Source organism: Megalops cyprinoides, chromosome 21 (assembly GCF_013368585.1).
Source record: "Megalops cyprinoides isolate fMegCyp1 chromosome 21, fMegCyp1.pri, whole genome shotgun sequence".
Taxonomy (NCBI): domain Eukaryota; kingdom Metazoa; phylum Chordata; class Actinopteri; order Elopiformes; family Megalopidae; genus Megalops; species Megalops cyprinoides.
This window is the reverse complement of record NC_050603.1, coordinates 7,467,389-7,480,748: the sequence shown is the minus strand read 5'-3', so window position 1 is coordinate 7,480,748 and position 13,360 is coordinate 7,467,389. Positions and strand designations below refer to the sequence as shown.

General features: G+C 43.0%; 1 protein-coding gene across 1 annotated transcript in view; it reads right to left on the bottom strand.

The window, feature by feature from the left end:
• LOC118769105 (rho guanine nucleotide exchange factor 1-like) overlaps positions 1 to 12,089 on the bottom strand; it is a 30,621-nt gene extending 18,532 nt beyond the window's left edge. The window contains exons 1-7 of the mRNA XM_036516119.1: positions 11,766 to 12,089; positions 2,654 to 2,740; positions 2,386 to 2,499; positions 1,486 to 1,584; positions 1,120 to 1,168; positions 731 to 830; positions 410 to 550 (exon numbers count right to left, since the gene is read on the bottom strand). Of these exons, the coding sequence (XP_036372012.1) occupies positions 410 to 550; positions 731 to 830; positions 1,120 to 1,168; positions 1,486 to 1,584; positions 2,386 to 2,499; positions 2,654 to 2,704 (554 nt within the window). The 5' untranslated portion in view covers positions 2,705 to 2,740; positions 11,766 to 12,089. The remainder of the gene's footprint in view (positions 1 to 409; positions 551 to 730; positions 831 to 1,119; positions 1,169 to 1,485; positions 1,585 to 2,385; positions 2,500 to 2,653; positions 2,741 to 11,765) is intronic.
• Positions 12,090 to 13,360: the final 1,271 nt, after the last annotated feature.

The following is a 13,360-nucleotide window of genomic DNA, read 5'->3' as shown; positions in this document are numbered from 1 at the left end:
GGTCTGGTAGAATGGGGGGGGGGGCCTCTATCCCACCTCCTCTCAGGGCTTGCTGAGGGGCCTATCCAATCCTCCGGCTTCTCCACTCGACCAATAGATGCTAGCGTGCATGCGATCTGACGATCTTGTACTTCTCAGAGTTAGTGCTGATGAGCACATTCAACAATTATAAGCTGTTATGTCTATATCAATTGCAAAGACGATACTCATCAGCAGAGCTCGCATGTATGAAAGTGAAGAGCCTGCAGCTAATAAAGATTGTAACTGTACTGATTGTAACGGTACTCAGTTTGAGCTGTCACAGCCCTGTCGGTCTCATAGTTAACGCTGGTCGGCACGGTAAGTGTGAATGAACCCCTCATGACCCTGTCTCTCAGTGTTGGTAGCGGTTAGCGTGAGCTGAACTCACTGGATGTCAGACAGCTTCTCCAGCAGGTTCTCGGCCACAGCCTTCTCCTTCATCTCCGTGGGGATCCTCTCCGTGGGGTGGTGGTTCTCCACCTCCATCAGCTCGTGCTCGCTGGGCGTCATTCCCATCATCCTCTTCTGCCTGCCGGAAGGGGGGAGGAGTTTAGCGTGCACACTCCAACCGAGAAAAGACGCGCATTAACACAACTGCTGTTAGACAGGATGGGTGGTGAGGTCTGTATGCACAAGCTGACAGATAACAAAGAAGCGTGAAAGGAAATTAGGCAACAGCATGCTGCCGGGTTAACCACTGCTCTCTCACCTGAAGTCCTCAAGTTGCCTCATGATCTCAGGCAACATCAGGGCCTGCACATCCATGACATAGCGCTTCTGAGCATCCTCGAGCTCTGGACGTGGGCGGTCTAAAAGAGAGAGAGAGAGAGAGAGAGAGAGAGGGAGAGAGAGGGGGAGAGAGAGAGAGAGAGAGGGAGAGAGGGAGAGAGAGGGGGGGGGGTGATCGAGACAGATTCCACTATGGGCCTACGAGGACAGAGACAGATAAATCGGGCCTTCTGATGCACCGATTCAAGCATGCTGCACTAACCGCTGCCAGGTGGGCTCCTGGCATTTCACCTGTGAACGTGTGACAAAACTGAAGGGGGTCAGAAGAGGGGAGAGGGGGCAAAAGTGAGAGAGAAAACGGGCACCTACCCAAATCACTGGACACGTAGGAGGGCACTGACACCGGTACTCGCAGGATCTGACAGAGGAAGAAGAGAAGAGAAGAGGAGAACAGAGGGGAACACAGGTATTGGCTTACTGTTGTCGGAGGACTGCTGAACTTCAGGGCTGTAGGCACAATGAGCCTCTTGTGGACAAACACATTTACAGAAACACATGTCCAGGAAATGGAATGTTACGAGAGCATGACTCAGGTGGAGCTGTTCCATTTTTGGGTTTGGAGAAAAAAAAAAAAAAAAGCTGTTCTTTGGTTTGGTGTCGCAATGCGTCGCAGGATGATGAAATCATCAGTCATGGGCAACAAGCAGCTCTCTCCTGATCGGCTGGGTTACTTACCGCCCCCTTGTCCAGGAAAGTGTTGACAAAATCCACAAACTGCTTTTTGGTCTCTTTGGCACTGAGGTTCTTTAAGAGGTCTGCGTGAAGGTAGCATAACTGTGGGGGGTGGGGGGGGGGGGGCACCAAGGAGGAGAACCAGGAGAAAATGGAACGGAAAATTCAATGAGCAGACAGGAGACCAGAAGCTGACGTATTTCATGATCACATTTCTACCCATTGTATCCCCTCCCCTGTTTCTCTGTATTCAGAGGTTATAGATGCATTTTTAGGTTTGCTATATACACATCACCTAAATGAGGCAAGCGACAAATGAGACACGGACTGAGGAAACACACTAGCACTCCACTCAAAAATGGCAATGGTTCATGTGCCTTCATGCACTTAATGAGTGAGCAGAGAGAGAGGAGGGAGAGAGTTCGTTATACCTGTGTGAGTCACGGGGTCTGCATGCAGAGCAAAGGGAAAGACAGGCAGCCTTTTAACACTTCTAGAGTGACAAACTAACTCTACTAAAGCATAAGCTAACTTTACTAGCCAACCCCAAACCCCAGCAATGCATTCTGGGAAAGTGACCTCAACCAGTTCCAGAATCTGAGGGCATTCCATACAGGAACTATTAAACTTAAATAATGTATGCAAACAGACAGATTGAAGGAAATGATCGCCCACAAAACTGACTTTAAATAGAAACAAAACTCATTTAAAACTGGATTTTAAAAGGCAGGGGAAGAAAAAGCCAGATTGAAGAAAGCCTGGATTTGCCTTCACAAGACAGAGGGGGCTCTATTACAGAAGCTGTCAATTCAAGGGCAATACTTTTATTATTTTGATCTGGGAAAGTGATACATCTGTGTAGTCACATTGCTGGATGTGGACTGCAGAGAGGGAAAGGCTCACCAAGGGCAAACAGTCAAACTGCAACATCACGTGCTGCAGGAAGACCAGCAGGTGAGTGGGACGATCCTTCAGCAGCTCTACGCTGTTAAAGTGACTGCTCTGGTCATCCACTGTCTGAGGTAGACAGGAAAAAAAGGCATCAGAAATGCACAAAAACGAAAAATGAAGACAACAGCCACACTCAGGGGGAGAATCAATCACTTCCTATTCATACTACAGGACAGTATTTCTCATTTAGTTTCACTTTCACAGACACACTGGCACTTACCTGTTTCAAGTCATTCTCAAAGAATTCATCTTCCGCTCCGATGATACTCATGGCAAAGACTGAGCCCTGAGCTCCTTACAGGCCAGGCTAGGAGAGGCAGAAAGGGGACAGAGAAGAGGAGAGAAAGGGAGGAAAAAGAAAGATGGAACATATTTTCAGGTTCTATTTTGCAAAAACATCCTGGATTGATCACAATCAAAGGAACCACATCCTCTTGAGGCGAGTATTACCTCTGAGGCGAACACCATTCATGCTACCATTGTTGAAAGCCTAAAGATGTTGAAAATTTAGTTTATGTTATTTCTATCCACTAACTTACTGTAATATGAAGTGCAGTGTTGACATGAATGCGTGTAATTCTGTAGTAGCTATAAACCACTCTTGCTATTCTGGATTTAAATGATTTGGTTTTCTTGACTCACCCATGGCTGGTGTTATGTGTAATGGGATTCATGAGTGGGTCTTGGCTACTGGTTTTACAGAGATAACTGGATCCTCACACATTAAACTAGGTTGTTAACTAAGGGGAAGGAGGAGATGATGTTACATTTATAAACTCCATGTAAATAGTAGCTAGCAAGACAGAACCTAACAGCAAAATGGGGGCCAAACCTGCTAATTATCTTATCAATGAGCATGGTTGTCACCAGGCAAAAAGGCAAACCTAACAAACACTTGGTTAATGAAATTACTCTTTTTTTTTCTTTGGATTTGATTTCTAGCCTCTCATTTCATTCAGTAAATCCTGTACAGAAAATGAGATTAGGTGTCATCCAATCAGAGCTCAGTGATCTGCAGTGTTCCACATCAGCCATTGCGTCACAATACCTCCCTTCCTCATACGTCACCAACCAGCCGTTACACCCTGGTAAAGCCAAGGACACATGTAACGGCTCCTGAAAATTGCAAACGTATGTGCAGTGGGGAGTCGGGTGGGGTCTGACACACATCACGAGTGGGCTACTGCAGGACATCACACAAGCTTTGAAATTAAGCAATCACACTGTGTGTTGTCACCTCAGAACTCAGCAATTCACTGATCACCGATACTGCCCCACAAGCGAATAAGGAGCTTAGACTGTCTGGGCAGCACACTAAGCCACTGCTTTCATCACTTCCCAGTAATTCTTTCCATTTACTCACTTCCATAGTTTTCAAAAGTACATATTTTAGTGAGTCCTCACTAAACTACTGACGGAGACTTTTCTTTGAAAGGCTTCACAGCGTTTATTTTCTTACCCATCTGACACCTGGCGATTTGCAATTTCTGGCAGAAGGCAGAAACTGCATGTTCCACATCTGAGCATTATCAAAATAGCCATCTTACACTGAAATTAATGCAATACGGACACTTACACAAAATGCACAGACTGCAGAGTTGTGCTCCAAGAGGTGCAGCCTTAAACAAAGCCTTACTGTGTGCTTTATAAAAAGTTAAAGGAAAATATAGGATAACTGAAAAAACTATTGAAGTTATCAAAGTGAAATTGCAAATTCAACTTTAAAAGAAAATGTGTGACTAGTCTGAGGTGCTTTCCCACCAGAAGTCCAACTGGCAGTGATGTCAATATCCCATAGGCTATAAATGTAACATGCAATATCTATCAATCAACAGCTTCTTAAATCACTCCTGGGTGGGTTAAACCAACATATTTAATTCCAAACAGTCTGAAACATCATCAGGCTCATATGAAATCCCACTGAGAGCTGAAAGACGAGCCATCTACGCATACATAGAGAAAACAATGGGGAAAGTAAGCCAAGAACAGATTGAAATGATGACACAGAGAGCAAAGAGCTTGCAGCAAAATAGATCAAGTTATACGGATTACACAACAAGCTTTGTGGCACAACTGAATCAGACCCTAGAGTCAGCAGGCAAATTGAGAGCCAGAGATCAGATCAGACAGATACGCCTTACAAAAACATCCTGTCGTGTCGATCTTATTAAAGTGTACAAAACAATCCACATAATATGCACATCCACTGTATCTCTGTGTCAGTCATCCTGATGGATCTTCAGCTGTGCTGTAACTAACATCAGTGTGCCTCTGGAACCTTCCAAAACACGGAAATGTTGTGCTTGGCTTTGGCCACCATTGAAATCAGACAGCCTTCACAACACCGCATCAGTATGCGTGTGATTACCACAGATTATCCACTGTGCTAGCCACCCACTTATACCACTTCCTACAACTCATTGTGTCATCAGCCAATGAAATCCCTTCAATCCTTACTATTTGAATAATATTTGCTATTCAATAGAGAGACCAATGGTGACCTCACCCTATCACCCTATGTATAATGCGTGGGACCAGAGCCTGTCTATCAAACCCCCACAATGACATAAGTTTGATTGTTAAAACAGTGTGTACTTGTTAGCACCATTGCAGTCCTGGGAATCAAAGAATACTCCATTGCAGGAGCACTGGGTCGTAAACTACCAATTTCCCCACCCCAAAACCCTATAAAAAATGCGAAACGTTAGCAATCCATGCTTAAGCTCTGCTTCCATTTTGATTTCAACTGCAAGCCTCAGTGAGGAAGTCTGCAGCTGTCTCTTCAACGGATCCCAAAGCCTATTTCCGGAAGATTGCACACTGCCTAACAGTCACTTCCTGAGCTGCTGAGCTAATTTAAGTGTGTTCACAGTGAAACCCAGTGTTTGAATTTCATGAAATAATGAAATTATTACTGAATGATGGATAACTATTGAATGATTCAATGTAAAGATATTGCCTGATATTGCAGGAGAGGAAATGGGCAAATGTCCATGTCGATCCATATGCTTATCATATGAAAATGAAAAATACCACGTAGTTTTTTGGATAAATATTAACTACATTTTTGGGAAAAACTAATATTTTGGGGCTTGATGTTTTAGTAGTGAAACATCACAATTACTTTAGACTTTATTAATTAGACGTAATTATTAGACTTTATTAATTCAACAGAAAAATTAAATACTACCTGTATTGACCTGTATTGCACAGGCTGACATTTTTAATTACAACGGACTGTATGTTGGAGTGCAGTCCAGCATAATCCTAAAACAGACTGGAAGCAAGATTCTTTGCAGCTAAACTATGCAATAACAATTTCCTCTATGGACCAGCTGGTCTAAGAAGACTACTCCAAACACGATCGGCTGCACGTGTTAGCCTATGTTACAACAAAGTCTCCAAACAACAATACAGTCCAGTCACTCGACAACAGAAGCGTTCTGCTGTGACAACACACAAGGGCTATATCCTGTGCATTTAAAGTTCAGCAATTGCATAACTCTAAACATAAACATCAGCAGTACTTTGTGTTCTGATGTTTGATAATTCTGGAGAACCGTTCAGGGCTCCCTGGGGTCCTGGCAGGTCTTAAAGGGCTACCATTGTGGTGCCCGAGCACAAAGAGGGGGCAGGAAAGAGGCAAAATTTCCTCGGGAAGTGATTAGCACCATTTCCTGTTGACCTGTCTGCGAGATTCCCTTTGAGAGGGGGTGGAGGGTGTGTTGGCAAGATGCAAAGGGAGAACGGCAATGGGAAGAGCTAGACAGATGAGAAATATGACTTAACAAGATGTCAAGACAAAACATCAGTCAGCTGAAAGGAAAACACAGAGGCAAGACAACACACGGGACACCCAAGTCTAGACTAAGAGTGAGCCATCACAGGAAGCGGTTGCAAAGAGAGAAAGACAAACAAGTGGAAGTACTACAGACCAAGAGAGATACTCATCAAGGGTCATTTCAAGAGTGAATGAGGTCAGCAAATGTGAGAAAATTGGAAATAACAGGCAACGTGAGAGACACAGACGACAAGGAGGAAAGGCCGGGGGAAGAGAGCAATGGCTGACGGAGAGCAGGAAAAACAGAATAGAGTTAAACATGTCCACGTTTGCTCGATAAACCGAATTACAACTATTTACTTTACTAGGCCTACACACAAACACTAAAAGATAAACACAATTCAAGGCAAAATGCACACTGAACACCTGTCATTGCCGAACATTCAAGTTCTGTAGAACGTTACCCGCAATACTGGCCATTCAGGACACCGTTATATCAGGCTAATGTGTGACAAACTGTTTTAATGTTCTCAAATGAGTGGAGTGTTTGCATACTCTTATGCAACAAATGCCATTCATTGTTTTGGCAGTTAATTTAAGCAAAGCCAAAAAAACTTTTTTTTAACTCATCATGGGAAGCAACAGGAACAGCTGAGAGGAATAAGCAAGTGTTGGTGTTAAAACTTGAGGACCACGCAGACGTGGTCAAACCCCTGTTGTCATAAATTATGTACATACTAAATCAATTAGATGTTTCAGTTAATATTAACCTATAACCTTGTGGTTAATGTTTTGTGAATTTTTAATGATAACGGAAGCAGAGGGATCTACTTAAACACAGGAAGCAAATTAGTAAATAAAGCATGAGAGAGGTTACGTGAGGGAAGGTCTGTATGTAATAAACAGACACCGGGGGAGGACAGCGAAAGCTGGTATCAAAGTGATCTGCATCTCTCTCTCTCTCCCTCTCTCTCTCTGTCTGTCTCTGTGTCTCTCTCTCTCTCTCCCTCTCTGTCTCTCTTTCTCTCTCTCTCCCTCTCTCTCTGTCTGTTTCGCTCCCTCTCTGTCTCTGTCTCTCTCTCTCCCTCTCTGTCTCTGTCTCTGTCTCTGTCTCTCTCTCTCTCTCTCTCTCTCCCTCTCTCTCTCCCTCTCTCTCCTAAACTGAAATGTGCCGGTGGCAATGCGTTCACAGTGAACGTCCATTCCAGAATAGCGTCATTTCTGATTGGGTCTGTGGGTCGGTCCAATCACGCCGATGGAATTCTTCTCAAGAGGGGCAGAAATCGCAAAGTAACGTGACAGAAATCTAACCAAGTTTGGTAATCTTGTATTAGGGAGACAATTGCATGGAGACACGAATAACACCACTAACAACCATGTAACGCAGACTGCCAATGGAACTTTCATTTTTGCAAACCGGCAAAAAAAAAAAAACTGGCCACTCGTTTGGAAGCCCTCCACGATCTTGATATTTCTCTTCTCCCTATCCTGCGTGTCGCAGTTCAATGAGAGCATTCAAAACAAAAACCCAACAATGGTATTCCTCAGCCAGTGCATATTTTATGGCATCAGATAACAATGTATTTATCTACACAATGACCAAATGATTGATAACGCCAATAAAATTACTCTCACCGTTCCCTTATATGGGGCTGTGCACCCTCCTGCTCCTGCCTAATTCGCTAAGGTCTGATTACCCCAGACTCCCTGGGTACTGTGATCTGGTTTCTGTTTCTGCTTTGTCGACCCCCTCCCAACCCCTTTCTTTACGTTGAATGTGTATATATTTGGCAACGGCCCAACTTCCTGTGCCTCCCCCCCCCCATCTCTTTCACTGTGTCTCATTTGCAGCACACAGTCCTCACTGCACTCTGTATCCCGCCGATGCCCTGTATTCGCTGGTTCTCTGGTGCATGATGGGACTGCATGTGACCCTACTGAACTGGAAAAGTCAGTGCCAATGACTGCACACCTTCCCCCATGCCCCCTCCCCCCCCCCCAGGGTGAACTCAGGCAGCATTGTTTTCACTCAGAGCGGTAAGGGCACAGCGCAGTCATTTCCCTACTGATCAAACAACCCGTCTGTGACTGTACACAGCGACACAAGCACGGAACATGACTGCTTTCTCACTCGCTCATACTCCGGCTCTAAAGACGGAGGCCGGCTGCTCTCACGTCATCGACAGGCTATTCCACTGAGCCGGAGCTAATCAGCGGGTTTATTGATTGTTTGAGCCAATAATCACTGCTTATTATTTGAAGTGCCAAACATGCACAAGGGAAAAAAATCCCTTTAAAGCATTATGTTCAGGTTTGTCCCACAGGGCGGGAATACTGACTGACTCTACTAATTATCTAAAGCATACGTATCACATCAGCTCAAGTTAATTAAGAAAGTCAGCACCCCCCCTCCATATTTTAACTGGCACCATTGGTTTAAGACGTGTATTTCCATACATTTAAAAACATGAGTCTCAAATGTCACAGTCTACAATGTTCATGAAGGAGAACGCCTCCCCTAATTTCCATTTCAGTTATCGCTTGTCTCGCTGTGGACATGGTTCAGTGTCTAGGTGGCCAATGGGCATGCTTTTAACTCTCTCTCCCATGCCACTCAATGTGTGTTCATGCATTGATCCCTCTCTCTCTCTCTCTCTCTCTCTCTCTCTCTCTCTCTCTTTTCCGTTATCACTTACTTCCCCCCCAACACATTGAGGACAGTCTATAAAGCCTGATCTACTATGTCCCACACGGACACTTTTCTCCTTTTCTCTCCCCAAGCCCCCATCCCCCCCCCCCCTCTCTCTCTCTCTCTGTTTCAGTTTCTCTCAGTGTGGGTTTCACACTTACATGTGGTTGCACGGCTCTACACATCCAGTGCTCTACATACAAGTCTAGCAGGGCTTCCACTGTCAGACAGTATATATGCACGTCACAAAGGTCAATGGCATTTTCCACACCATCCCCACTGTTGCCATGTAACTCCCTCCCTGATATGCGATAGCTCGAGCTTTGGCTTCTAGCAAAATCTCCTAGTTACCATCTACCCAACCAGGGCAAAGTTATATATATATTAATCTTCAAAATCAAACCCACATAAACACCCTGAAATCTCTCACTGGTGCAAAACCCCCGGTACGGAATCAAAACTAAAAAAAAAAAAAATCACAGCTGTTGAAAAAAGCTGTCAGAGACAGAGAAACCCAACAGAGTTTGCCTTGGCTGCCGTGTGATCCACCGAAGGTCTCCAACACAGACACAAGCATAAAACCACAAAGAGCCCTGCAACTACCTGCATGAGGGTGAGAAAATTGCACATACACATACACAGCTGTTAATGCAGGAACAACCACAGCAAGGAAATTGCAAAAAAAAACACCCCTGTGCCTCTGCCTACAACAACACATTTGCCTTGTTGATGCAACCTTCATGCACTCATTTACTGTGATTACTCAAAATGCGTAACCCCCCAACAGACGAGTTCACAGACACGGCTCCTACTCAAATCTGATTCAGATTTTCCACGACTTTGCAGTGACATCACAAGGATTATTGTCATTGCTAAAAATGTAAAACTGTAAAATTCCTGTGAAACTGCATGATGCTTAAGATCAATTTGGAGCAGGGGGGGCTAGAGTTTAACACACATTATTTTCAAATGGTTTTGTGTCTGGTCTTGGAAGAAATTATAGATCACATGACTTTTGGTAGTGGGCTTAAAGTACTGAACTAGCTAATCTGTTAGTAACATCAGCACAGACATTGGTAGACATGAGAGCTAGCAAGGTATGATTTTTGCTTCCTTCAAAAAAAACAAAAAGTAAGAGCAAGTGTTATTATTGTTATTGTGTTTTGGCAATATTTGAGCTTTCAAGGACAAGCACCAAACCATACTAGCTATACTATACTATACTATACTATACTAAGTACATACTAACATTGCTCCACAAAACCAACAGGTCATTTCAAATGCCACTGGATATGTTAAGTGACAACTGGCACTTACGGTAAGCTAATGACGACTTTTCAGCCCAACCTCAAGTCTCCCCAAGTCCAGATTCCAGTCGGTTGAACTATGTAAAAGGAATGTGTGTGGCCCATTGGTGTGCCATTAAACTTGCAATTATAGCTGTCTGGCTCCTTCCCACATACTCCCCTGCACACCAAACTGCCAATCATACAATTCGGTAGAAACAGCTATAATAACTGTATGAGTTACAGACTGTGGAATGACACTGAAAGGGTCATTTTCACCCACTTTATTTTGATCATTGGATAGTTTCTCATAGTTGTTCAGCAGTGGTCCTGGTGTTCTAGCTGACTGGCTTAAGACTATTATTCCAACAGGGCCCTCAATTGCCCCCACTGTGCTCTCCATTGAACCAATAAGCTGCTTAACTGAGGCTACAGGATTTCTTCACTTACTCACAAGAGGAGGGTATATGAAGTGGTAAAGAACGAGGGAGTGTGTGGCAAACATCATAGACGGAAGGAGGGAAGGGAGACATTAAACAGCCCACATTCCACCAGCAGAAAGAGAATATAGCCTGTGGGCCTTAGAGCAAGACGATACTCGTTGAAAAGGAGGGAGGGAGGGCAGGAGAGATGGGGTAGTCTGTCATTCCTGTTTCGGGCTATGGCGACTCAGAATTGTGGAACGCCAGAATTGCCGTTTTGGCAAACGTGTCGGTGGAGCGGCGGCTACACACGCACAGAACACGAGAGACAAACGTTCCGTTTCGCCTCAATGAGGCGAAGGAAGCTGATGAACAAAATTAAAACTTTGACTGGTCTCAGCACCGGGCCACCCGTGATGGGGAAAAAATGATGTCTTGATTACAGTTCCTGGAATCAGCGCACACCTACGGTGTGTCTAACTTTCCAAAAAACAAAGAGTTTAATGCATTTGTCAAATTTTATTTCCATTTGTATGAGTATATACTGCTACGAAAAGTTGCTGTCGAGTTCTGTAAACTTCTGATGTATTTGGTCTTCCTTTATAAATGGGTTATGTTTTACAAAGCACTAATCAAATCAGCAGAATGCTATTGTACCGACTAATTTTACGGTCCAGCTTGAGAACAAACGAAGTAAAAGGTAACTGATTGAAGAACCAGCAAATACACCGATAGTCAATACTGTGTTATGAGAGCGGGCAAAAATGTAGAGCTCTTACGTGACTTCACTTTAGAATTAGCCTGAGATGTTAAAAGATGAGGTACTAATGATCCACTCGAATTAATGTGACCGTCTGACCACTGAGAAATTAATAAATAAACGCAAGCTTCCCTTTCATTAACCGAACTTGAGAAAACGTTAGCATGGCAGCGAGCTAACAACACGGGCAAATAAGCTACTGAGATCACTATAGTGTCTGGCTACACTATATTGCCTACTTGCGTGAAACGTCTAGCTAGCCAGTTAGTCTGCCCATAATTGCCTCTACATTTGTGCGCTTTCTTTAACAATCCAAGATTAGTTCAAACGCCGTCCGTTTTGAAACGATTTCCGTGAAACTGACAGATAGCTAACTTAACTAACAATTACTTACCTTAAAATAAATTAGCTGAGTTGACACGTCTAATATGGTTTCCCGGTCGAAAGTTGACGCTTGTTGGTGGAAAAGAACATTGGCATTGTATGCGGAAGTACAATTTTCAAGTGCGCTAGCGTTTTTAGAGAGCAAAGCCCTGGCACGTTCAGCTTGCTGTTGATACAAAGGCGATCCGCTGAACACCTGTCAATGTTTTATTATGATGAAGAACTGGAAGAAAAAGAGAAATGTATTCTTTTTTTTTTCAGAAAAAAAGTGTAGGCGGTTGAGGTAGGTATTCCCTAGCTAGCGAGCTAACTTTCCTCTGCCACTACTCTGATGTTTTCCTGTACGTTTTCAGGGCGAGGGGGGTGAGGGGGGGATGGGAGTGGGGAAAAAAGAAAGAAAAAGCGATCTCTCTCTCTCTTTTCGAGTTCCGCACCGTGCAACAATGTATTACATCCTCATTTAAAATCTGACCGTAACACCCCTCAGTTCGAAGGTATTGTGGTATTGTGGTTGTCTAATGTTGCCTCACCTCTGAGCGTTTACAGTCTGCATTCAGAGGTCACTGCCCTCTCAAATATACAATTTATACGGTGTTCATTGGTAGGCTGCTTCTCCCTCATCTCACAGATATTGACTTTTGAAACAGAACTGGTTACGAAATAGGACCGACAGTGTATTTCACTTCCCTATATGTATGATGCTGTGAGATTAAACCGTTTGCATCTATTTATTACCTACTTCCTCATAAACATTTTGATTGAAGTGATTTTGGTGTTCTGTGCTAGTATCTGTGTATTTTTTATTTATTTATCTTTCAAACTGTAAAAAAAAATCAATGGCTAAGGCATGACATCCAAAAAAGCTATGCAGTAAACCTGAGAGTACATTTTTCAATAAACAAAATTTGACAGTTCATACTTTTGGTTTCATTACTATTTTGAACCTTGGACACAAAACACACTGTATGTATAGTAGATTGAGAGGTTAAAATAAGTCAGAAGAAAGAAAAGATCTGACCTGGAAAATGGACTTGAACAGCACATTGGAGACAGGCCTAGACTCATTCATGTAAACAGTCTCAAATTCTTCTGACAAAGTAATATCAACTGGACCATGTGAATATTTTTCTTGATCATGAATGGATTAATTCGCCTAATTTTTGTGAACATGTCTAATAAACAGCATTTTGCAGTAAAATATTTATAAAATACGCACTGGAAAATAGTTTAATAGTGCATATTTGGTAAAATATGGTAAAAAATGTTGAATGAAATAAACAGAAAAACCCACCACTATACTTTACATTGACATCTTTAATTTATTTAATCACACAATTTTTTTGCAGTGCTGGCAAAATACTTTTAATTCAGTACTAACTTACTGGGCATATTCAGCCAGAATAATTTATGTGTTCACAAAACAAGTCCACAAAGCTGTGGATAACAATATTGATATTATTATCATTAATATTACATTATTAATATTAACATTGAGGAGGCATGTAGTGATACTTTCAGCCTCTTAAAATCCAATCTTTCACTTCATACTTTACTTTCATGTTTTCTTTAATCAGTGCACTCTACACTTGAAAAAAAATCACAGAA